At 44.5% G+C, this 25,053-nt stretch overlaps 1 protein-coding gene across 16 annotated transcripts in view; it reads left to right on the top strand.

Annotated features, from left to right (window-relative positions):
* FBRSL1 (fibrosin like 1) overlaps positions 1-25,053 on the top strand; it is a 910,549-nt gene that overhangs the window by 807,008 nt on the left and 78,488 nt on the right. For all 16 annotated transcript variants that reach the window (XM_054995767.1, XM_054995768.1, XM_054995762.1 and 13 more), the window contains one exon: positions 6,019-6,064. In XM_054995767.1, the coding sequence (XP_054851742.1) occupies positions 6,019-6,064 (46 nt within the window). The remainder of the gene's footprint in view (positions 1-6,018; positions 6,065-25,053) is intronic.

Below are 25,053 nucleotides of genomic sequence, written 5' to 3'. Positions count from 1 at the left end.
AAACTGCCATAAATCAGAGGAAAGGACAAAAAGCTGATAATTGCAACAAAATTATTCTTCTTGCGGCCTTTTACCTGTTCCCCTTTTAGCCGTTTTTCTTATGCTTGCACTCTCATTTTTTTGCCTCTTATTTTTTCTTATCCTCCTTTGAATAGTTTTTTTTTTTTGTATCAGTGAACAACCATCACATGTTGGGTACAGTATCAGACTACAACTGACAATTCCAGAGGAGCGTCTACCTCAGTCAGTAGCCGCAAACTAAAACAGGAGTCTGGTGACACTTGAAAGACTAACAACAACATTTATTCCGGCATAAACTTTTATGAGTTCATGTCATCCGATGTATCTTTATGGTGCTCCTGTTTTAAACTGGATTCCAATTTGGGTTGCCAACATCCAGGTGGAGCTGGGCAATCTGGAATTATAACTGATCTCCAGGCTACAGAGATCAGTTCCGCTGTGGAAAATGGCTGCCTTGGAAGGTGGCTGTATTGCACTATACCCTGCTGAGGCCCTTCTCCTCCCCAAACCTCACCCTCCCTAGGCTCCACCTCCAAATCTGCAGCCATTTTCCCAAGCAGGAGTTGGCAACTCTAGTTCAAATTCCCACTGAACTGTGAAGCTGACTGGGTGATCTTGGGCTAGATACTTCATATAATCGTCAGCTACCTCACAGAGTTGTCGTAAGGGACCAGTGTAGGAGAGAAGAAATGTGAGTGCTACCTGGAACTCCTGGAAAGAATGCCAGGATAAAAAATACGAGATAGATATCACATCTAGGGGCTTTTCGTCATATATTATGTTGTGTCTGAAGTGATTGCGTGCTTTGGCCCTCTTTGCTGTGGGCTTTTTGTGGTTATCGTGTGATAACCATTGTGTACATATATGAATGGGCTCAGAAATAAAGCTTATAGTTAAAGGAAATGATCGAATCCAGTCCCCCTCCCCCGTCATGAGGCAAGGTCCTTAATATGATGCCTCAGCTCTTTCCTCCCTCCCCTCACTGTTGCCATGAATTCACATACATAATTCAGGTTTTAGTGCGCTACGAGCGCGCAGAGTGGGAATAAACAAACCGGAGCACTTCAAAGATGTCTGCATGCCAAATAGTTCCAGATGACTCAAGCATGTGAATCAAGCCACAGGGAAGACAAAAATCCTTCCGTCATTAGCCAGTTTGACTTACGGGAAAATGCTGTGTTTGGAGATGGAACAGAAATCATTTTAGTAACCATCCGGTGCGTGCTTCGCTTCACATTGTGGGACGCCCGGAACGGCCATTTTTATGCAGGAAAAAGAGATTTGGGAAGGGAAGATTTTGAGCGAAAAAACAAGGGAAAGGTTGTCTCCCCTCCTTGCTGTTTCTTCAATCCAAATTGTCCCCTCCCAATGTATTTTCTCCAGGGGTAAGGAAGGGCTCTCTCTTTCATTTACAATACAGTGTTTATGTGTATCATGCAGCTGAGCCCAGGGAGCAGTCACATGGCAATTTTCTGGTGTGTTTTTGATCCTATACAGAGATAACCTTTCTTACGTGTTGTTGATTCACAATGATAATTTTGATGCATTGCTGACTGGTGAAATCCAGTGACTTATTAGTGAGGGGTTGTGTGCTCAGAAGCAGTAGTGGTACATTGACTCATTTTTTTCTGCTCCACAAGGCATAGGGAAGAGCTATAATGTTTACTTAGGTGTTGACTTACTCCCTGATTTTCTTGTTTAAGTTGGGCCAAAGCAGGGCTTTTTTTCAGCTGGAACGCGGTGGAACGGAGTTCCGGCACCTCTTGAAAATGGTCACATGGGCGATGGCCCCGCCCCCTGATCTCCAGACAGAGGGGAGTGTAGATCAGCCTCTGCGCCTAGGGTGATTTAAACTTTAAAAAACTCCCCTTGTCCCAGCTGACCCAAAGTGACATCATTGTGCAGTCCTGAGTTCCACCACTGAGTTCCACCACCTCTTTTCCCAGAAAAAAAGCCCTGGGCAAAAGGAAAGAGAATTGCTGACCGGCAGCTGTTGTCATCTTCTCCCCACTATTGTTTTTGGTGGTCTGTAGTTAAATTGTTGGTCTGTCAAAGGGCGCACCTTTCAGCTGCCCCCTGTTAACGTGAATCAAGAGAAAATGAGCCAGGGACTGTATGATGCCTGAGTGTTGTTGTCCTCAGGGAGCAGAGGATGTGCTTTGTAGTTCATGGTTTCCAGCTTGCTCTGTTAAAGCAAACACTGCCTGCCTTTGATACCTTTTGGTGAGACTTGAAAACCCATAAAGCATGGAGTTTCTGATTTGCTCAGCATTTGCCTAGGGACCAGAGAGCTCACTGGGGAGAGCGCTATATTTCCATGCAGTAAAAAGGAGGTATAAAATTGGATCTGGTTCATAGCGTTTCCAAATCCAGTTTGGAGCTGAGACCTCTGTGCAGGTGGTTACTTGCTCTGTAGGAATCAAAAGGAGACGGCAAGAAGGGAAAATCAAAACTAACACAAAAGTACTGGAAGACGTTAAACGCTTGAAGAAACAAACTCAAAAGACAAAAAGAAGAAAGAGGTTGTTCCAATCCAGTCCCTTTAAAAAATGCTGGATTTTTCTTTAAAGTTCTGTACAGGTTGACCGGAGGTGTGGGGGGGGGGGGCGGTGTCTTGAAGGCTGCTGTTAAACAATTCCACACTGTTTTGTTTCTTTCAGTCTTGTCCTTTCTTTCCCAAGAGGAGAAAATCCTGAAGCTAAAAAAAAAAAAATTCCAGCAGGGGGGGAGAAGTTGGGAGGGGGTTGCTTTCCTTTTAACAAAAGTGACAGCTTTAGTAAAACATATCTTCCTCTGGCTCAAATATATCTAACACAGGATGAAAGAAAGGAGCAGTCAAGGGGAAAAGACAGGCACCAAATATACAAGCAAGAATAGAAGTGTCTTCCGCCTCTGAGCTTCAGGCTGGACTTGTCTGCCTGCATCAGCCAGTGACGGGAAAAAGTCATCCTCATACAAGCAGCAAAAGACTGGAGGGGTACACAAAGTCATTCCGTGCCTTGTGCTTCATTTTATGATACTGCTCCAGGTAGTTGTCAGAGGCGGGGAAAAGGGGGGGGGGGCGCAGTGATACAAAAGAGAAGGCAAGGAAATCCCTTTGCTTTGTACTGTAAGCAGGTTCAGCCCCGGATGGCAAATGCTGAAGGTGGAAGAGACAAAAATCTTTTCTCTTGTGCTGTAAAAATATGGTCAAAGTGCAGGAGGGAGAATTGTTGTAGCGCAGAGTCTGGGTCAATGGATTGTGTTACCAGTACCGCCAAGGACCTTTCTGCAACGTGGTGTACAGGCACCATAAATGCACATTTGTTTCCTATTTATTGTGCACAGTCCACACAATCTCTCTCATGGTAACCTGTTTCTTTGGGAGATTTTAAAATTTATTGTACCTCACCTTTCTGTCATTAAACACATCCTCTCCTCCCTGCGGTCAAGGACATTCCAAGTGCACTGTTTAGTATCTGGGGAAATTAGTCCTGTCTCCATGTAGGAAACAGTGAGATCCTGTATAACTGGAAATTCTAGGGGTTGTACCTCGGAACATGGAAGGCATTTTCTCTACAACTGAAGCATGGCAAGGATGGTAGTAATTAAAGGTTAGAGAGTGCCCATTTTGCTGATTGTGCGAGAGTAGGATTATGTACCTTGCGTGCAGTGCAGAAGGCCCTAAAGCCACACCAGTCCATTCTGCAAGAACTGTCTGTACCATCCAAACAGCATGATGTATCAGTGGGTTAGTGCAGATAGGGATCTGTGTTATTCTTAAGTGACTCCGTGTGACTACTTGGAATGACCCATAAATATGGGGCAGCCGACAGAGCAGCTTCTGGTGCAGGCGTCCCTTGCTGCCTCCTTGCCATGATTTCTAATGCTACTGCAAGCATACATGGAAGCTGAAATGTTTTAGATAGTCTTAAGTGTAGACGCGCAGAGCTGATATTCAGCACCGATGTACTGACTAGGGCAGGAAGACTGGCAGTAGCACTGCTGGTGGCTACATAATAAGAGGGCAAGCGCCTGGGGAAACCAGGAGGGTTTGTCACCACAACACATTTATTTAGGGTGAACAAACATCTGACGGAGCTTGGTCCCAGGCATTAGTATGGGATCATGTTTTCAGTCCATCTGGTACTGGAAGATATTTATGGATGAACCCAAAACCCAGCGGTGGTAGAGTTCTGCCTCTTCCTTCCAGCAGTATAATAATTCAGAGGCAATGTTGGTGCTCCATGGTTTGTCAGTAAAGAAACGGCACATTTTTCATGGCGTGTGTGTGTGTACGTGTGTTGGGGTTTTGTTTTACAGTGTATAGAGGGAAAATACCTTGTAGGAGCTATTTTATATGCTAGCTGGAGTTGCAGGATTGGTGTTCGGTAAATAAATAACCAAAGGCTAGGCTAGGAATGATGGCTGCCCTCTGTTTCACTCCTACAGCAAAAGGTGATTTAAACATAATAACCCAAAGCAGAATTGCATCTGCAAGAGATGCTGCGTCTCCCAAAGGATTTCAGGGGTTATTTTGCTCAATGACCAGAGGCAACCTTTGTGGGAAACATATGGCTCAAAATGTCCTTATTTGTCACAGCAGGTTCTGTCTCTTCATCCATGGGTTGTGTTGTGTCTTTTTTTCTTCTATTTTTTTTTTAAATGCAGCTGCATTCTCGCAGCTTGTAACCTCAGGAGTAACTCTGATAGAGAATAGTCTTCTTCATCGCCTGCAAAAGATACACACCCAAAGGCTTTCGGAGCCAGTCAGAAAAAGCTCCCATTGATTCCTATGATCCTTTTGGGTCAGGGCCCGGGGTCTGTAGCAAATCGGGTTATGTTTCTCCAGTGTTTATTTTGCCTTCTAAATCTCCTGCTGTGAAATATGCAGTGTTGCGGTATAATTCCTAAGGTGCTTTACAATGCAAGCTTCCCAAGGAGCAATGGAATAAAATCAATGCTGTTAGAAAGAAAATCAACTTAGCTCAGCCATGAGTTGAATTATTATTACTATTATTATTGTAAAGCTGAACAACTCATACAATATAGTTTTATGCGCCGGTGCCTTTTCTGTTTGGGTCCTCCTCCATAATGGCTCTGTGTTACTTTGTTTTGGAAACATTTGCATGGAAGGGAATTCTTGTAATCTTCACAATGGTACTAGGAATACAGCACCCTTCTGCTATTTTATACCTTAAATTTGGGGCAGCAGGATTGTGAAGTTATTTTGATATAGTCCTACTGGGTTGTGCGTCTTAAAGACCTCCTGTTTTATTGGGCAGTGGCAGCAGGGGGGGGGGGAGCTTGAATTGATTTAGAAAAAGCTTTATTTACATGGATTTCCCCACCCTCCAGCGTATGTTGTTATCATCCTGGCTGAAACCCAGTGACCCCGATTACCGTGAAGCTGTTTACAAGGTTTAGGTTAATTGGATTTCTTAACTACTTCCCAGGGCAGAAGTACAGCATGGATGGAGTTCAAAAAGCAGAATGCAGCCTGGATATAAACAGGAGGACGCGGCTTTGCTTAATAATCGGCTCAGCATAAAGCTGGTATGGGTGGGAATCTGTGGCTGGTACAAAATATGCTTCCTTTGTGCCTGCAGTGTCTCTGCGCCACCCAGTCAGTCCTTACACACAACATCTTCCACATATCCAGGAAGAGATACGGATCTGTTTCAAAATGAGAGGCTTTGAAATGGCTGCGGCTTCATCTTGACGGCTGGTTCATTTGCGCTTTCTTGGAGAAGTATCATGAATAAAATGGCTCATGCATTGCACGGTTGCCTATATAGACAGGGAGGATGTATGCTCGGGGCCCTGTTTTCATATGCTTTCTTCCCTCACCCCCCTCTATTCTTGATTCCCTTTTTAATGGCACAACATTGCACCCTCCAGGTGTGACACGTAACTGCAGTCTTTCACCTTAACCTGATTTGTTTTTTGTTATTGCTGTTTGGAGAAGCTAAATTTTCATTCAGACATGGTAACCTCCTTTTCTCTGGTTGTTTTCAGGCTTCCGAAGGCTCAGAGAAGCTCTTCTCGCCTGCAGCGACTAAAGGTAGGTAATTTGGAGATATACTTGCCTTGGCATTTTGTTTTTGCTGTTGTTTTTCATATGAAAGTGGGGTGGGGGGACTAAAAAAGGCACCATCCATCAACAGCCCAGCAGTATTGCCTGTAAAAGGCACTGGGCATCCAGTTGCCAGCCCCCACCCCCTAGTGATTCTCTGCTGGTTTCGTTAAGAGCTCAGAAGCTGCTAGAATACTCAGCTGTGGCTCTTTCCTTTCCACTGCTCTGGTTGGTACCTTTGCATAACATTTCTTTCCGCTTTCGCCGGCCTTTAGGCCAAAACTTGAAATGGGGTAGAGGCTTGTCCTTCATTTCACTTACGTTGCTCTGTAGCGCTCCAGAAATAAGTAAAAATAGAGATACTCGAATACGTTTAACAGTCTTTAATTTCAATCATTTATTACGGTCAAAGGCCAGCAGCATACATTAACAGAGCACACTCTTTCATTTGTATGCATGTGTTGTTTTATACTTATCGAAAGACATGTCTAAAAAAACCCCCCCGCAAAGCCAGCCAAACCATATCATATCCATAGGAGGCAGCTTCCAGCGGGCAAAACCCAGGTGGTGTCTTGAGTCATGTTGGTTGGTATGGACTTGGAGGAAAGGGCATTGAGCTGATGCTGCTCTCTTCAGCCTCACTTCCCTGCGAGGAAATAATAATTCGGTCTAAAAGTATCGTCTGAGGTGGTGATGAATTGCTGTTTGTTGGCATCAGGCTCTGCTTGTCTCACTGCCGACGTTTCTTCCTGGTGCAAAGGGAGGGAGTTATTCAGTGTTGAAGTTGAGGCCCTTCGCAAGGCCTCCTCCTCACAAATAAATCAATGAACAAATAAGAAAAGGCTGTTTGCTTTGGCGTCCAGCTTTCTCACACATGGTGCGCTCAGACAGTCTCTCTTTCACATTTTCTCTCTCCCCCCCCCACCCCCCACTTTCTGTCTGAAAGACAGGCTTTTTACCTCTGGGCAGATGGGAAAGAAGGCTGGTTGAATTATGAACTCCAAAATGCTCACAAGTCAGGGTACTGAGGAAGCGCCTATGGAATGCAGCTTCCCTAACCCATTAGAACTCACTCAGAATCTTAGGAACAGTTGTGGTAAAGGTACCTTCCTCTCTATCGCTCCCCATATACAGGGCCGGATTGGCAGGGGGGGTAGCCTGCCCCCAGCACCGCCAAAGAGGGGGCGCCGGGCACAGTTGCCAGGAGCATGCCGGAGAAGGCAGCAGCAGTGCGTGGACGGCTGAGCAGAGGGCTGGGAGTCCACCCGCACTATTCGCCTGCCCCAGGACAGGGAGTGCGCGGCGAATAGCGCTGGCGGCCTTGCTTCCCTCCGCTCAGCTGCGCTGCTGCCACCAGCTCCACAGCACTCTGTACGCCAGGGCGGGCGGCACGCTCCAGCCCTGCGTGATGATGTCATGGAAGTGACGTCATCAAGCAGTGCTGGGAGCACGCACGCATTGCATGCATGCAGGGGGAGCAGAAGCTGGACTTGGGTACCGGCAACCCTAGATCCGGCCCTGTCCACATAGTATGGAAGTGAAGGAGAGAATCTCTCGTAGGTACTATTGGACCACATGCAAACATAACGGGAAAGCATGGTCTGTTTAAACCATGGATTGTGCAAGAAACTCTGGCTAATCTGCCAGATGTGAGAAACAAATCCCAGTTTGTGTGGGGATTGAGGCATCACAACAAATTATCTTTAGTACATATTGTGGTTAACAAACTAGCTGCAAATGCTAGTTTGCCGCTAACCAGCAAACCTCACAATGTAAGACTGTCTGCATTCCTGTTGTCACAACTGACTAGGATTTTGATCAACCATGGTTTATGGTTTATGGTAAATCAGAAGATCCCTATTCTGTCTTGGTGTGAAGGTGATTCATCCTCCCTAAACCAAAAGGAATTCAAAGTACCATTTGTTCCCATCTTTGGCCTTTCCTCATCTTTAAAGAAACAGATATAAAGCATATTACATCACTACTTTCCTCTTTACCAGTGAGAAAATGCACCTTGCCCCCAGACATTAAGAATTCCTTCCAGCACAGATGCTATGATTCTGGCGCATGTTGGAGCTTTATTAGTCTCTTTTAAAGGAGTAAGCAGGCCCCTATACTCTACCCCTTGGGAATGCAGTCAAAACACTTTCCAAAAAACTTCCTTAACTGTTTTTGAAACACTAGTTGTTTGTAGTTTCATGTGGATAGCTGTGTTGGTCTACAGTAGATGAGCAAGGCTCAAGTCTGGTAGCACCTTAATAACCCACAGAGTTTCCAGGCTATAAGCATTCAAGAGTCAAGCTTTCTTTGTCAGTATCTGATGAAGGGAACTTGATTCTCAAAAGATTGATTCTCATACCCTGGAAACTCTTGGTTGGGCGTGAAAGTGCTGCTGGACTCAAACTCTGCTCAACTAGTTGTTTATGGAAGGATTCCCGTTCGACTTTTGAATTTCATACTGGTACTTTATCTCTGAAAGAGGAATCCTGAGCAGGTCTGCTCAGAATCCTACTCCGGTCTATCAGCAGGGCTTACTCCCAGGGAAGTTTTCTTAGGGTTGCATTGAAAGTGAACCTGCTGATTTCACAGGCTCTGAAAACATTACATTCTTGGCCACGTTACTCAAGAGCATGATTAATATAAAATAACATCTAGCATCTCTACTGTTCTGCTACAATGAATTGTCTTTTCAACAAGCTGTAGTTAATTTGGGCTGGGATTATTGCAAATACTAGGCCAGAAACCAGAATGAGACCTTGGAAAATAAATCTCCATGGTGTTGATGGTTTATCTTCATGTCTGTAGGAGTCCGTTATCCTCCGAGACACAGAGTTAAGAAGATCTTATCTTACTCTGGCTTCTGAACACTATACTTTTTAGAATTCAGTGTTAGATTTCAAAAAGGCTGAACTGTCACAACTTTCTTCTAAAAATCTCAAAGGACTATAGCTTGGTGAGGAGGCTAAAGGTCCCTCTCCGTACAAAAGTGCAACTAATAGACATATGAACCGTGGTCACTAAGAGTCTCTCTACATGAGACATCTTACATGGGGATGCTCAAGTGTAAACTACCCTCCTTTAGAGCAGTGAAATTGACAGAGCCTTCTGCTCTGTCTTTTTAAACTATGCTTCCTGGCTAACATTGCATCTCCCTACACTTGAGCGTCCCCACATAAGATGCCTCGTGTATAGAGACTCTTTGACTGGTGTTAAATTGGGTTATTGGTTTGCATAGATGGGATTTTGATCTTTCAAAAACATTCTTCCTTCAACACAGGTAGCCATTATGCTTCTGAGGTTAGGTCAAAGACTAATACTTCATTTTTAATAACCCTGTGAATGCAAGGTGATATATTAAACTTTTAAAGTTATTGTTACAGGCACAATTACATATGACAGGAAAAAATAGCCCTATCTGATTTTTTCCTTCAGGTAGTCGAAACAACTGGTTGTCACATGTGCGTTTTGCTCACCGCATTTTTTGGTGTGAAGTTCTGATGTGCTGTTGCTTGTTGTCATAGACTGTGGCTATACTCAACAGCTTTAAACTGTGGTTTGTGCCATAAAGTCTGATTAGTTTGCTAGATTTAAGTAACAAATCCTGTTTTTTATGCGCTCTTCTCCTCTCAGCAGGAAGCCCCCCCCCCATACTGTCTTCTCTGTAGCCAAGTGGCCACAAGGGACAGCGCAACTTAACAAACTGTTTTGTGAATTCAAGCATCACAACAAGCCATAGTTCATACAAGCTGAAGTTAGCATGCCAACTACAAGCCCTCCCTTGAAATCTGTATTTGGTGCCAACCAGCACACTCAGAGTGGATGTACCATCCTCATTTGCATGCCCTGGCTAACTCAGGTTTGATTAAATCAATTTATCTGAATGCCGACTATCAGTGTATTTCAGTATTCTAAAAGCTTGCCGCATCCCATTAGTTAGAAAGATTGAATATTCCTAACACTGAAGGGTACAGCCATTGTTCCAGAACACCGCTTAGAGCTTGCTGTACCAGAACAGTCCAGCTCCATAGAACTCGATTGAGTCAATCTAAAACTCCAGATATCTTTACGATGTACTTTTAACAAAAACTGACCTGCCAGGCACAGTCTCCAGTCTTTGACAAGCAGGAACTATGTTTTCTCAGCAGGTAGGCTTTAATTGTCAACTCTGCAACTGCTTGGCCCAGTGGGCTAACAGCTTGCAGCCTGTTTGAAGTTTCTACCTTTTATTTTATTGTCTTTTATTTTGTCCTCTTGACCACAGAATAGTGCTCAGGGCCAGAAAGAGAGATTTCTTGTTAAGAGAGGCCTGTGAGGTTTTGACTACCATGTATGATTCAAAAAGGAGACCTTGTTCTTTAGAGATCGGGGCTGCATAATTTTGTTGCCTTAAGGACACAGAGTCTTTCTCTGTTCCCCCCCTTCCTTCTCCTTTCCTTTCCTGCTGTGCTAAGCTGTCGTAGTAAATCATTTTAAAAACTAGAAATGCAAAACCTCCCGAGATAGGGCATGCTGTTTCAGAATGGATACCTTATTATTTCAAGAAGGGCTGGGGGCGTGGGAGGGTTGAGAAATGGATGGTTACTTCACCTGGATCTCGGCAGGTTTCCAGTGAAGCGGAAACTTAACACTGCCGAAGCTGCTCTCAATGCATTGAGTAGACTGAGGCCTTATGCTCTGTCTGGGGAAATGACCTAGGAATAAAAGGAACGGGTTCTCCTCCTCCTCCTCCTGCTCCTCCTCCTGCCTGCAGTTTGACCCTGGACAGGGTATTTTGCTTCTGTGTTGCCTATTTCCTCTCTTGCTTCTCCCTTAGAGAGGCAGATCCCATCAACTAGATCTGTTCTTTTATTGGGCCCACCCGTAGTTTAGCTGCTAATTAGATTTCTTCTTGGACAGAAGGTGGGAGCTTCTTGCTGGATCTGAGAACTAGAAGTAATCTCCAAGTCAATCTAAAGCAACGCAACGTGTTTATTGGCTCTCCCAGTGCTTTCTCTGGAAACTAAGCTGCATGTGTGAGAGCTGTCATTCTCGAGCTTCCTTTTTGAATAGTCCGTTTCCCCTGACGCAAGCATGCAACTGTTTCAGACCATATTGGTTGGTCCCAATAAGAGAGGTTGTTTCCCTAGAAGCATCTGAATGGCTGATGTGAAAGAGGGTGCTGGACTACATGAACTTCTGGCCTGATCTAGCAGAGCTCTGGGTGTGTTCTTGCATTCTGTTTTTATGGCTCAGTTCAGACTTCACAGGAAACCATGATTTATTTTAACTACAGTTAATTTGTGAAACCAGAATTCAGCTTGCAGATGATCACCTTAACTTAGTTTGCCTTGATAAATGCAGACTTTATTGCCTTTTCTCTGTAGCCTGGGAGGGTTAAGCCAGGGTGCATGTGTTCGTACAGCACATAAAATCAAGGTTAAGGCTAATGTTAACGTGGGACTCTCCTTGTCTTGAATTTCCTTCTACAACCTTGGGGGTTGTGACAAGCCTCGGAAATGGGAGCGGGATTCTGAGTACACCCTGTTCCTCCTCTCTCCCAGTGTAACCTTCACCTTTTGCTCTGAAGTGCTCGCCTTGCACTTCCTTCCTGGCTTTGCCCCCATTAGTTAACGGCTGCCCGCCAGGTGGGTCAACTCCAGGCTTGTCCAGTCACCCTCCCCCAAGAGTGAGATGGGTGGTCCATCAACCCATAGGATACCTTGTCCTGCTTGGTCCCCTTGGGTCCTGCCTCCCTATTGGCCCAATAGGGTGAGGGCGCTTGGCCCAGCCAATCCACCTTTCCTGCTGGCAGAGCTGCTGCCACTCCCACCTTTCTGGGTGGCATTCTACGGGGCCTCAGCTCTGCTGTCATTGCTGCTGCCAGTCCGCCCTGACCCATCCAGCCTCGAGCATGCTGCAGCTGCCAGCCAGGGCTTTGCTGAGGGCAGAGTCACATTGCCTGCCCCAGCAACACCATTCCTGCTGCTTCCGGCAGCATTGGGACAGGCCCGTACATTGGGATGTGCACCTGCCGCTGCTGGGTCAGTGCAGGAGGCAGTAGCTTCATTTGTCTCTTTCACTGGCCCGATGTCCACTCAAGGAGCCTTGCTGGTGGCCGGACACTTCACTTCATTGCCCCTGCCTCACTTCTCTTCTCCTGTGGGTCCACAGGGAAGCCAACCACAGACAGTAAACTGTGGTTAAAAACTCAACTCCAGAACCTGATTTCAGATTTTTATTTGGCAGATGTGAACTAATCATACTTATTAGAGTGGCCCACGTTAAAATAGTAAATTAGACCAAAGTTTTGCATGATGTCTGCACTGAGCCACAGTGGCTCAGAGTCATAACACAAATCCATGGTTTACTAAACTATGGTTAGCTTGTGAAACCAAAATTCAGCTTACAGTCATTTCATTCTCTCTTGCTTGATAGGGCATCACCAGAAAACAAGCTAGGAGTAACCAGGATAACCCCTCTGAGGTCCTTGGAGGAATGGCAAAATACAGATGTAATAAATATTCCTAGCACACAATACAGCCTGATATAAGACTTATTGGAATGAATCCAGCTATCTTCCAAGGAGCCTTCCTCCAACGTAAGTAGCTCCAATGGAAGAGCCATTTAAGTTGGAGGAATGCTTCAAACCTTGCTTAGTGGAGTGAAAGAATAGGGGTAGGATTTACCCCATTTCCTCTCTAGCTCATTCTCGCACATCTGCATGCAATTATCAGCAAGAGCTATCCCTGCTATGAGAGTTGAAAGCCAAAATAGGTTGTAAGAACTCTTTTGCTATGCACCCTGTTTGTGTATATGTTTTGCTCAGCAGTCTGTCCTGCTGTTTTCAATGGAACTTACTCCCAGGTAGAGATGGGCACGAACCGGAAAAAAACAAATCGTGCGGTTTGTGGTTCGTCGCATTTCATGAACCTAAACTTTCACGAACCTGCCCTGGTTCGCAAACCAGTTCGTTTGGTTTGTGAAAATGTCACATCCAGGTCAGCAAATCGTCACTTCTGGGTCAGCAGAAGGTCACTTCTTGGCCAGCAGAAGGCCACTTCCAGATCAGCAGAAGGGCTGCAGAAAGTCCATGCCCTGTTGCCTAGGAAAATGATTGATCGGCGCCAGGCTGTCTGCAGTGACAAACCAAAAAACGAACCAAATGAACCAGCCTAAAGTTCGTGGTGGTTCATCAGAAATGGACTCTGACAAACTGCTGGTTCGTGAACGACAAACTGGCCTGGTTCATCATGAACTTTGGTTTGTATTTCAGTTCGTGCCCATCTCTGCTCCCAGTAAGAGTGCACAGGATTGCATCTTGAGTTAAACAGCACTTTATTCAACCTGGATTTTTTTCCTATTGATCAGAGGCTTTGGCTACAAAAAACCTGCTTCCCCAGGGAGAAATTGTTTATCCAGCACTGTTGATGTACCACTACTGAAGTATCTCACGTCCGCTGGCCTTTACATCACAGTGTCTTGTCCCGTTCCCTCTACCCATGCCGTACCCATATGCGTTATGACCCATTGGAGAATTCATAGCCACAAAGGGAGGTCAGTTTTCAATCAGCACCGTTTGTCTCATGTCAGTAAAGCTCAGCTTACCCGAGCATGAAATGTCGTCAGGAGGGCAGCTGATGGAGAGCAACAATTTATGGCTTTAATATCAACAACAATCTAGAGTTGTCAAAGATGAGCAGGCAATAGCTAACCTCTCTCAGACTGAACCTAGCTCTCCCCAGCTTGATTTTTCACCCTTGAGCTTGCATACAGAGTTTCATTGTAGTATCAGGGTGAGAAGTAGAGTTGTAAACATTTCTAAGCTCTTCGCTGGGTGGCGGTCTGTTATTTTAAGGTTATTGGGGTACACCGCTATGTTCCTGTCACTGGGGTTAGAATAAATAGAAGCAATACTGCAGGAGATAGAATGTATTTAATTATTTATTTGAGCATTACAGACTGAAATTGCTTTTTGATTTAAAGCATCCAAGCCTAGGCTGTGTTTTTTGGAGCTGAAAGAAGCACATGCATCTCTCCAATTACCTAGGGTATCATAAATGTCTCTGCTCAACTGCCATTCCTAGGTAAAATTGGTTCATTTCCTTAAAATATTTTACATTTTAAATGCAACACTGTTAAATATTCCAGAGTGCTAACAGTATGCAAGGCCGTTCAGAGGAAGCTTAGTCCTTCTACATCATACACACTTGCACAGACGCCTCTAAAATATAAATAAATTCTTGCTTGTATAAATATTGTAGAAAGAATGATTTGCTTTCTTTAATTATATAGTATATATAACCGAGGGGGGCGGGGCTGTAACAAGCAGGAAAAATAACCGAACACACACTGACCTGCCTCAGCCGACAAGTTTTAAATTTTCAGTTTGTGCGAAAGTCAATTAGAAGAGGCTATCAGGTTATGTGCAAAGGCATTTTAATAAATAATTCCAACCATCTACTAATAACAGTTTACATTACCTTGAGCTAAAAGGATTTTTTTTTAAATTGAATTAACTCTTCGTCCTTTCTGCTGCTTTGTTTACCTTTTCTGATCTTTTCGCTCAATAAGCATGTGCTTTTAGCCGGGTTCCCTTTTTGTTCCTGAGTTTAAATTTGAACACCTCTCAATGGTGGTTTTGTGCAGCCTTTCTGTGACATTTTATTCTTTAGAAATCACATTAAATGATATCTGTTTTCTTTAATACTGATTTTATTACAGGGTTTGGGCATGCGTCCAGCTGAGTTCAGGCAGTTTTGCAACCCGCTAGACAGAGTTAATTCTCTCATAGGGATCAGTGGGACCTAGGAGTGGCTAGAACTTTGGCTAAACCATACCTCTTATGAACTCTAGATGAATTTTTTTAAAATGGTTGGCTTCTTCATATTATTCCACATAAGTAATAGCAAAGAATTAAAGTGTAAAGCCTTGCCCGTGGCTCATTTTGTTTGAGAGCAACATCAGAAATGGGGTTAGATTGGCCAAGGTCCCAGTTTCTAATGAGTTTTTCTGGCAAGGACCTTTACCACAACTGCTGCCTTTTGCACCTGGGCTGGCAATAAGGTGGGCCAGGCATCTTCTCTGGAAGCCACTTCCTCCCTAATCATCACCGACACCTCCTTTAAAGGATGGGTTGTCCATTTGGTCCTAAAACAGGCTGGTTGAAATAAATGCATACAAAGCAGGGCGTTTTTTTCTGGGGAAAGAGGTGGTGGAACTCTCAAGAGGGAAATGAGGGGAACTGATCCCTGTCTGGAGATCAGGGGGGACAGGGCCACTGGGCACGTGAGAGCCAGTTTGGTGTAGTGGTTAAGAGCACAGGACTCTAATCTGGAGAACCTCCACTCCTCCACTTGAAGCCAGCTGGGTGACCTTGGGTCAGTCACAGCTCTCTCGGAGCAATCTCAGCCCCACCCACCTCACAGGGAGTTCTGTTGGGGGGATAATAATGGCATACTTTGTAAACCACTCTGAGTGGGTGTTAATTCATCCTGAAGGGCAGTATATAAATAGAATGTTGTTGTTGTTGTTGTTGTTGTTGTTGTTGTTATTTTCAAGAGGTGCTGGAACTCCGTTCCCTGCTGAAAAAAAGCCCTGATACAAAGTATGAAGCAGCCTTAAACTGAGTCACAAAATAGTAAAGAGTCCAGTAGCACTTTTAAGACTAATCAACCTAAAGGTGCTACTGGACTCTTTACTATTTTGCAGCTACAGACTAACACGGCTAACTCCTCTGGATCTTCTACCGAGTCAGATTTTTTGATCCACTTAGTTCAGTACTGTACTTTCTGAATCTCCAGGGTCCCAGACAGAGAGGTGTTTTTCCTCTCAGTGGCTGCCTGAGATCTAAAATACAAACTTTAACTGGAGATACCTGGAATTGTCTGTGTCAAGGTATTTCAAGGGCTACAACTCAGTTTTCCCTCTGTATCTGAGGCCAGCATTTTCAGAAAGGAAGTGTCAAAGTTTATCTGCTCACCTGCAAATCCTCTCATGTTTGTCCTTGTGCCCTTGTGTGTTTGTAACTTTAAAAGGAACAAAAAACCTGATTCTCTGTTCCTATTTTCCTTTACGTTCTTGCACCCATGCTTCACGCACTTACTTTTGACAACTTATCAATATTAATCTGCCCTGAGTTGTATAATAGCTCACTAGGGATTCCTACAGGCAGGCTTAGTAACCCCGTGCTTGGTGCAGGTCACTGGCATAATAGAGGCCAGATCAGCAATTGACAAGTAATTTGACAAGTCAGCAGGGGAAGCTTTGGGGGGGGGGGTTACCTGAATAATAGGGGGGGTGCTGGAGCTGACCCCCTCCCAGGTCATCTTGTGTTCCCTTCTGCTCAGTCAATGAAAGTAATCAATGAGACCACAGCATGCTTTTTAATTGCAAATGGGTCCAGTTTCCCTTTTGTGTGCAACCTCAGTGCCTTCTAAAAATTCAGTGATTTCACACACACATGCACACACTCACAGCAATGAGATCAGTTTGAGCAGGGAGAACGCTGTTTAAAAAGCTGCTGCTCCAGACCTCTGCAGGCTGATGCACAGTCCTCCACCCCTCCTAAACCATTCCCCGGCCTGGGAATCATGGGGCGTGCGGTTGATGAGCAGGAAGTGTGCTCTCCCGATCAATCTGTGCGGCAAGCGGTAATAGTTCATTCTCCACAGCAATCCCAGGGTTGACATGCGGTATGTTTCAGTAATTGATTTTTATATTAGCTTCATTTTGAGATGTGTAAATCCCTATATTGCTCACAGCAGCCTGTCCTGTCCTATCCTGAGTGAACGAGGCTGGATTGTGGGGGCATCCTTCATGCCCTGACAGCTCCTGCAATTTCATTTTTGTGTATAATTCATCCTAGAAATGCACACTCATGCATGCACACAGACAGAACATGGGCACTCTACAAGCTTGAATCCCTCTGTTTCTCTGGCTGTCCCCTCTTGACAAAGATTTAAGGCCATGCCTTTTGTCAAGCAAGTTTCTGTTGGGCAACAGCTTCCCAACTGTAAGACACAATTTACTCGGCAGAGGAACTGCTCTTTGTTCCTTGACACCATCCCTATGGTGTCTGCAGGCCAATTCATATGTTACTGGCTTGGCACGGTGGCTGTTTTGCTGTTGCTTCATTCCTTGTGTTCCCATAATATTTGAATAATAGCTTGGCATTAAATAAGCATATCAGAGCCTTACCATGGTTGGGGGGGGGAGCGATAAGTGATGTGAGAAAATTTAATATGATCCTTCCATCTTGCATGATTGGATTATTGGAATGTTACCAAAGTAGCTTGTGATCCAGCTGGTATCTAAGATGTTTCGGTACCTTCTCTTCTATGTCTTCTATCATGCTAGGTTAAAAAAAAAAATCAAAAATTAAATAGCTAACTATTAGTCTCTTTCTAATGTTGCCACATCACACTGGTAAAATACATATTAACGGAGCCTTATGAAAGCATTAATTTACCTCCCAGCTCTGGAATGAGTTAGCCTCTATGCCCCATCCTAGTGTTGACTGTTGGTGCCCATGCTGTGGTTTAGGGAAGCAGCTCTCTATTTTTCTCAAGCTTATGGCTGATTTAAGAAGTCTTCCCTGGGGACTTCAAAGTCTGATATAGGCCTTTGTGGCCCAGGTTTAATTTGATCATTTTTCCACCAGTGTAAGGAAAAAAGTGAATGCTGCAAACAAATCATCCCGACTTTCTTTCATCTTAAGCTGCAGTTCAAGACTTCGTTACTTGGGAGGAAGTCATGCTGAAATCAGTGGGACTTGCACTAGTATAATAATCAGGCTTTCCCAATGTTGTGATGTGAGCAGTACCCCTGCATTACCTTGTAGAGTATGTGCACAGGATGGGAGTGAAGCCCTTCCATGCACACAATCAGGAATCTCCTATGCACCCCAAGAGCATTTGCCTTGATAAAAGCAAATGAGAATTCCCTGGATGTGTGTGGTTTGTTTTGAATTTTACTTGAAGATGCTTGTTTGTAATCATTTGGTACAGAACCAATTTAAAGGAGTTTAAAGGTCCTACGCTTATCCATGTTCCAAGAACTTGTGAATTTCTCTCAGTGATCACGTAGATAGTAGCACACACGAACAACTCATATGTACAATCAAATATCTTTACTGGTACTGGAATAATACAGGTGGATTTTCCCCCAGAGAAAATACATATACTTGCAGAGGCATAAATTAGGGTAACTCTGCCTGATGCAGAAGAATAAGATCAGAACCAAGAATAATATATACATTCTTGTTTTCTATAACCTTTGGGAGGCAAGTGAAAGCCTTCTTTTAAACCGCTGGCTTTAATTGGCTCTCATATCCTGTTTTTTTGATGCTGTAATTGATTGTGTTTTGTTTTCAGTTTTTATAATTATGTTATACTTTGGATTTTTATGAATAAGGGTATTAGTGTCTTAAATGCTGTGATTTTGTTATGGTAAACCAACAGGATGAAACAGAGAAACCAAACAGGGTTTACATTTTAAAAAGTCAGACATTCAGAGCCTAGACTCCTACAACATTTAATACCAGAAGTAGTTCACATCTAGCTTATGGATATTTATTTATTTAAAACATTTCTGCCATGTTGTTTCACCATTTTGTCAGAAAGAGGCAGCTTATAATCAGATTTTAAACTGTGATGATTTTGAAAAAGAAAAACAGTCCTTCTGAATTCATTATTTTTATTTCAAAGAAATCTTTTAGCCAAAAAAAGTACAAACATAATTAAAACTTAAAAGAAATCCCCAAAATCCCGAATACTTCTCTGACAAGTCTGAAACAAGAGAAGAGACAGAGAGCCTTGCTACAAGTAACATTTTACACGTGAAGGATAAAGGATCATTTTCGCAAGTCTTTCTGGGAACTGAAATTCCTCTCCCCCACCCCTTTTCCTTTTGTTGCTTCCCTTCGCTGCCTGAAGAGACAGAGAAAGCCTGCGGCAACAGCAACTTTTGCAAATCGTTCCTCCAGTTACAAGCCTGCTCTCAATGATCTTTGGGGCAGGCAGCTGCAACTTTCTCAGCTTTCTCTGGAGCATTCTCTCCCCCCCCCCCCAGCAAGACGATTTGCAAAAGCTGATGTTGCCGTAGGCTCTCTCTGTCTCTTCAGGCAGCGAGGGGAAGGAACAGAAGGAAAAGGGGTGGGGGAGAGGAACTTCAGTTCCCAGAAAGACTTGCGAAAATGATCTTTTATCCTTCACGTGTAAAATGTCACTTGTAGCAAGGCTCAGAGGAGCTACCAATCTTGTGCAAATTATAACTTGTTTATGATGCTAAAAAAGGCTACAGAGCACGCACGTGAAAGAAGTGCCTAGGGAGGGCATTCTAAAATCCGAGCAGCACAATAGAAAAGGGGCTGGTAGCTGTCACCTCTCTTCTGAAGGTGGTGTCACCCAAAGCAGGCCCTCAGTAAATGATTTAAATGTATAGGCCGACTCAGGTGGGAGCAAGTGGTCCTTAAGAAATCACAGCCCCTGACCACGGTACTTTAAAGGCCAAGACTGGCAGTGTCCTGATGCCTCGGAGGTGGGAAGAGCAGGAGACTCAGGTTATACAAAGCATTGGCAGGAGAGACGACCCCGGCACTCCTAGCCTGAAGGGTCTGCTTCTTCCGAAGCCTTGGCTGAAGAGGAAACTACCAGCACACTAGACCCTGAGGACAAGACCCCAGACCACCAGTCCTCCAGGTGTTGCCTCCACCTGCAAAGATGGCAGGTCCTTGAAGAGGCAGCACAGCGGCAAGGAGGTACTAGGCTTGCAGCCCGTGCACCTGCTACTGAGCCTGATCGCTGCTACGATGCATGCGGTTCCTTGCAAGGTTGGGTCTCAGTCAAGCCTTAGCTGCATGAAACCCGGGAATTGCTTGGCATGCAGTTCCTGGCATCTCCAGCTGAAAGGATCAGGTAATAGATGATGTGTGAGACCTCTGCCAGTCCAAGTAGACGAGGCTGAGAGCAGTTCTTAGAGTTAGAGGCAGGTCGGAGGTTCTTGCTGGTTCAGCCAGTTCATAGGGGCCAGTGTGTGTCCCTGTTAAACCTGCAAACTTGAACCGAACGTATCCCAGACTGTGATTTTAGTACTGTCCCATGGGCACTCCACTATTCAGCTGTCGGATGGATCCCTGCTCTGAGAGAGTATGGAATCCCTTTCAACACTGGCAGGATCTGTTCAGTTTCCTTCATTTCCAGTCAGTAATCTGGATGTCGTATTTTGAACCAACTGGTGTTTCCTGTCCTTTATGGAACGCCGGCTGCTTTGGATGGGAAAATGCTGTCCTGCCACATTAGCTCTAACTACTGCTTCCAGCTGCATATAACTACTTCTGGCTAGTCCGTGATGATGGTGGTGTACCAGTAATGTTATAACTGTCCAAACACAGTGGCACATATATGAGGCTTATTCCTTGTGACAGAGAGACCCGTGTGCACACAAGGCTTCTATCTCTGGCTGCAACCGATGACGTTCTATACATGAGCGGGGGTGCATTTCTGCTCGTTTTCTATGAGTCTGAAATGTTGGATTGTGGCCATTTTGCAGATAAGAGAACCTTTCTCCCCAGCCTACCCATCTACTGCAGAACTTCAGAAACAGATTCCCGCGCCTACAAAAATGTGTGGATCAGCCCTTTGGTCTGGAGCTTGGATTCTAATGCAGGTCTGCTGCAAACATTTGCTTAGCCAAGGAAATGTTCTCTCCCCCCACCCTCATCGCATCCTGTAGGCCTCGACTGAACATGCCACCCAGGTATCCCAGCATAGAGCAGCCGCTTGCAGAGTCAATTTCTGTTGCTTCTGGCAGGGTGGCCCTTGCATGCTCCTGCCAGGCCGGCTATCACAGCGTGTTAATTTTAAACAAACCGAGCAGGGCGCTTTTTTTTGTGTTTTGGAGGGGTTTCCTGTCAAATATTGTTAGATAGGCTAGGCTAGCAGATAGGCTTCGATATGGATTTTATTTCTACTCCGATAATGTATTCTGTCTCATTTCTTCTTCTTTTTTTAAATAAAAATTATCGGTCGGATGTGTTTTTCTCTGTAGCGTTGATGGGCACCTTATCCCATGAAAACTTTGGAACTGCCAGCAAGGTTGCCAATTCCGCCGTCAGGCTGTTGCTTTGAAAAACTCTTGATATTTTTTTCTGGGTTATTACAGGGCAGTAACTATGTAAGCTTGCACTGTATCTAAATGCGGAAGAGTTGCGAAGAAAATGCATATTTTGAAGTTTGTTATTTCAGAAATCCATTGGTTGGGCAGGCCACCAGACGTCATGGAAGTGGTCTCATTTGGCTTGCCCTGTAACGCTACGGGAAATTCATGTTTGTACTTCTCTGTCAAACGGTAGTTCAGAAGGTAAATGTGAAGCTCTAGTTTTATCTAAAAACACAGTATGCAGGCAGGGAATACATACTTTTTGCTACACCGGTTAGGGAGGAGGAGAGAGTGCCTGCTTCCCCCCCTCCATCTATTCCTACCGCTGCTGAAAATTCACAAGCTAGCTATTAAATAATTAACGTGCCCAATGGGACAGGAGGAATCAAAAGCTGTTGTGTTCCAAAGTTTTCTCTGGCTCCAAAATGCTCAGTTCACTGTGTATTCTGGCACCTCGGAGCGGGATTTCATCCCCCCCCCTCCTGCTCCCCTGTTATTATCCCCTATGTGCGCTGGACCGGGAAGTGGCGTTCCCAGCCCAGCGGGGGACGACTGTTATTTCAGACCAGGAACGGGGAAAAGGAACAGCCTGTTGCCTGATTGATGTTTGTTTTTCATGGAAAGACACCAAACGTTCATTAGAGCAACGGAAGGTTTGAGGGATGGAAGGGGGAGCCAGCGCTCTTAAGGAGCTATTGTACCCACATGTTCTCCTCTTTCTTGACTTCAGTGAATGTCTTGGCTGTATTGCTTGGGCTCTGGTGACTTAAATAAAATATACACACCTTGGAGAAATTTCAGGACAGGCTTTGCTTGGGGAGGGGGCAGGGGAGGGGGCAAAGGAAAAGGAAAAAGACGATCCAGTTTAATTTTACAGTAATTAATTTCACATGTGTGCTCTGATTGGTGCCCTGCAGGGTTTCAGAGAAGAACATGGGAGGTGGGCAGTCATTTGTACGAGGGGGGACACAGTGTAATGTTTAACAGCAGTTCTGCAGTTTCTGACTCCCTTGACTTCTGCACAGCCTGTTGACACTTCAGCATTGGTTTAAGGAAAGGGAAGCTGAGATGGGGGAGAAGCAATATAAGGAAATGTCCCACTCACCACTCCCAGAATAGGTAAAGTCTGTGGTAGCAGATCAGACACACAGCAAGGCAAGCAAATTGGGACTGAGAGGACTTCCGTCCGAATCTGGATCCTTCATTTATCTCCCCATTTCTGGATTTCTACAGTCACAGTCTTTGGACCACTGTTGATTCAGAAGCCAAGCTTGAGGCAGTTTGTATAGGCCAAATGGATTGCCAAAACCTTGATTATCCACCTTGATTGTGAGCCACCGTAGCATAGTAATTCGGCTGTTGGACACAGACTGGAGAGCTGAGTTCAAATCCCCACTCAGCTGTGAAGTATGCATGACGTTCTGCCAATCATTCTTATCTTGACCTACCTCACAGGATTGTTGTGAAGGCAAAATAGAAGGATAGAGAGTGCTATGTATGCTGCCCTGGACTTGATGGATTTTGAAATGAATTCCCTGAAAACTTCCTCAACTCCTCTCAGCATTTTGGCTGTGTTCGGAGGAGTAGTAGGTGTGAAAATTTTTCTGTTGTATCTCAATCTGATCTAAGACCTGATACTTTCTACGCCAACATTCAATGAGGGGTTTTTAAATCATTTTTAGTTGTTCTAAGGACTCTTTTGTCTTTATCATTTTAGGCGCCTCAGTGTGAATGTTATGCTGTTTTTAGGCCCTGTCTTGTTTTTAAATGGCTTGTTTTAATAATATTGCTTTGTTTCTCAGAGTCTCTCTATACAAAACATCTGACATGTGAAGAACACATGTCGGGAGATGCAATGATAGCCGGGAAGGGTAATTTAAAAAGACAGAGCCTACAACAGGACAAAAAACTTTGCTATATATTGGAGCTGTGTGAAGGGGCTGAGAAATACCAGAAGGGAAACTTCAACCCATTATAACCTCTCCAGGTCCAAGCTCAGCTCTGGAAGGCAGCTCCAGCCCATTTCCATTCCTTGCTGCCCTCTAGTTGGGATCCCACACAGTTTTAGACCAGAGAGGTGAAATTGACAGAGCCTTTGGGGAGGTGAATGTGAAATTAATAAACTCTCTGAAGTAGCAGCAAATATGGTTCATTTAGTCTTTGCAAGCTTGTATGAAAACATCACATTTCCCCCAACAAACTTCAACCGCACTTGCTGCCTCGACCAACAGAAGCATGCTCTTTGATCTCCATATTTCACCTCTGCTCCAGAAAGTAGGGGAATAGGATCAAAGGCGGTGAACATAGGTGCAATTGCACCTGTTAGAGGTCTTTGTGGTAATCCATGATTAATGGACTGCCTGGCCAGCCAAGGGTGCATCTTGACCTGGAAGACTTTATAACTTCATATTTGACAGACTGACTGTATTGCTGCATGTCAAATACTGGTTATGTATAGTATCTTCTCCAAGTTCAGGAGAGTAGCCACGATTCTCAATGGCCCATCAGTTTAATTGCTCCAACGTCTTTTATACAGATAATATTTTCTACAAAGCGCATGAACCACAACATGAATGGCCTCTGAGCCTGCTGACGAATGCCATTCTTTTATTCACTCCAGTTTATTAATTGCCTCTGCTAGAAAAGGAAATATCATTTGGAAGGAAACTGACTTTCTCCTCCTGTGGAGAAGGTTGCCATGTGAATAAGAAGGAAGGAAAACTTGAACTCATTCCAGGTATTGTTTGATGACCTACCTTCATAGGAAGAAATAACACTTCCTTTTGACATTTCGACAAAAAAACCCTGTCACGGTCCCATCATAAGCATCTATTAATGTTTAGTTACATTCTGATAAGCTTGGATTTTAACATTTCCTCTTGGAACAAAGTCTGTGTGTTTTTACGAAGACTTGTCCATTAATATTTACAAGTGGAAACAGCTGGTGGCTGGAGGATGAATGGGAGCCTCTGAAACATTAATTAAATGGATTCTGTATATTTCAGGTTCTCCCTCACAAATAGGATAGGGGTTGTATTCAGGGCTTTTTTTCTGGGAAAAGAGGTGGTGGAAGTCAGTGGGTTCCCCTCGGAGAAAATGGTCACATGGCTGGTGCCCCCCCCCCTGATCTCCACACAGAGGGGAGTTTAGATGACGAGCGGCGCGGAAGGCAATCTCAACTCCCCTCTGTCTGGAGATCAGGAGGCGGGGCCACCAGTCATGTGACCATTTTCAAGAGGTTCTGGAACTCCATTTCATCGTGTTCCAGCTAGAAAAAAGCCCTGGTTGTCTTAACCAGTTACAGAGGAATGAATGAATGTTCTATTTTATTTATCTCTATTTCTATTTTATTTTACTTTATGCCCCACCTTTCTTAACGAGGGCCCAAAGCAGTGTTCACCATTCTCTCCTCCTTCATTTTATCATGTGTGGTAGGTTTGGCTAAGAGTGTGTGATAGCCCAGGGTCACCTGGTAAGCTTCCATGGCAGAGCGGGGATTTGAACTTGTCTTTCCCGTATCCTAGCCCAACACACTAACTGCTACACTATTCTAACTCTCTTGATTGTGCCAATGCATATGTAGTAATTAGAGCGGGGGTCCCCAAGATGGTGCTTGTGGGCATAATTGTGCCTGATGACACCTTTCCAGGTGCCCACCAAGTGTTTTAGAAAGTGGTGGGGCCAGATGGGGCTTTTGCAAAGCATGGCTTCTGACTGGCCGTTGAAATATTGATTGGCTGTTCAGGTTTTAAAAAACATTGCTTTGGCAGAAACTGCTTCCACAGCACAAGGATCTTCGCTGGGTGGCTGAAGGTAAGCTGTAGCAGCCATTTAGTGGCTGG

The sequence above is a fragment of the Eublepharis macularius genome, chromosome 13 (assembly GCF_028583425.1).
Source record: "Eublepharis macularius isolate TG4126 chromosome 13, MPM_Emac_v1.0, whole genome shotgun sequence".
In the NCBI taxonomy this organism is placed as follows: domain Eukaryota; kingdom Metazoa; phylum Chordata; class Lepidosauria; order Squamata; family Eublepharidae; genus Eublepharis; species Eublepharis macularius.
This window is presented reverse-complemented; position numbering and strand designations above follow the sequence as displayed.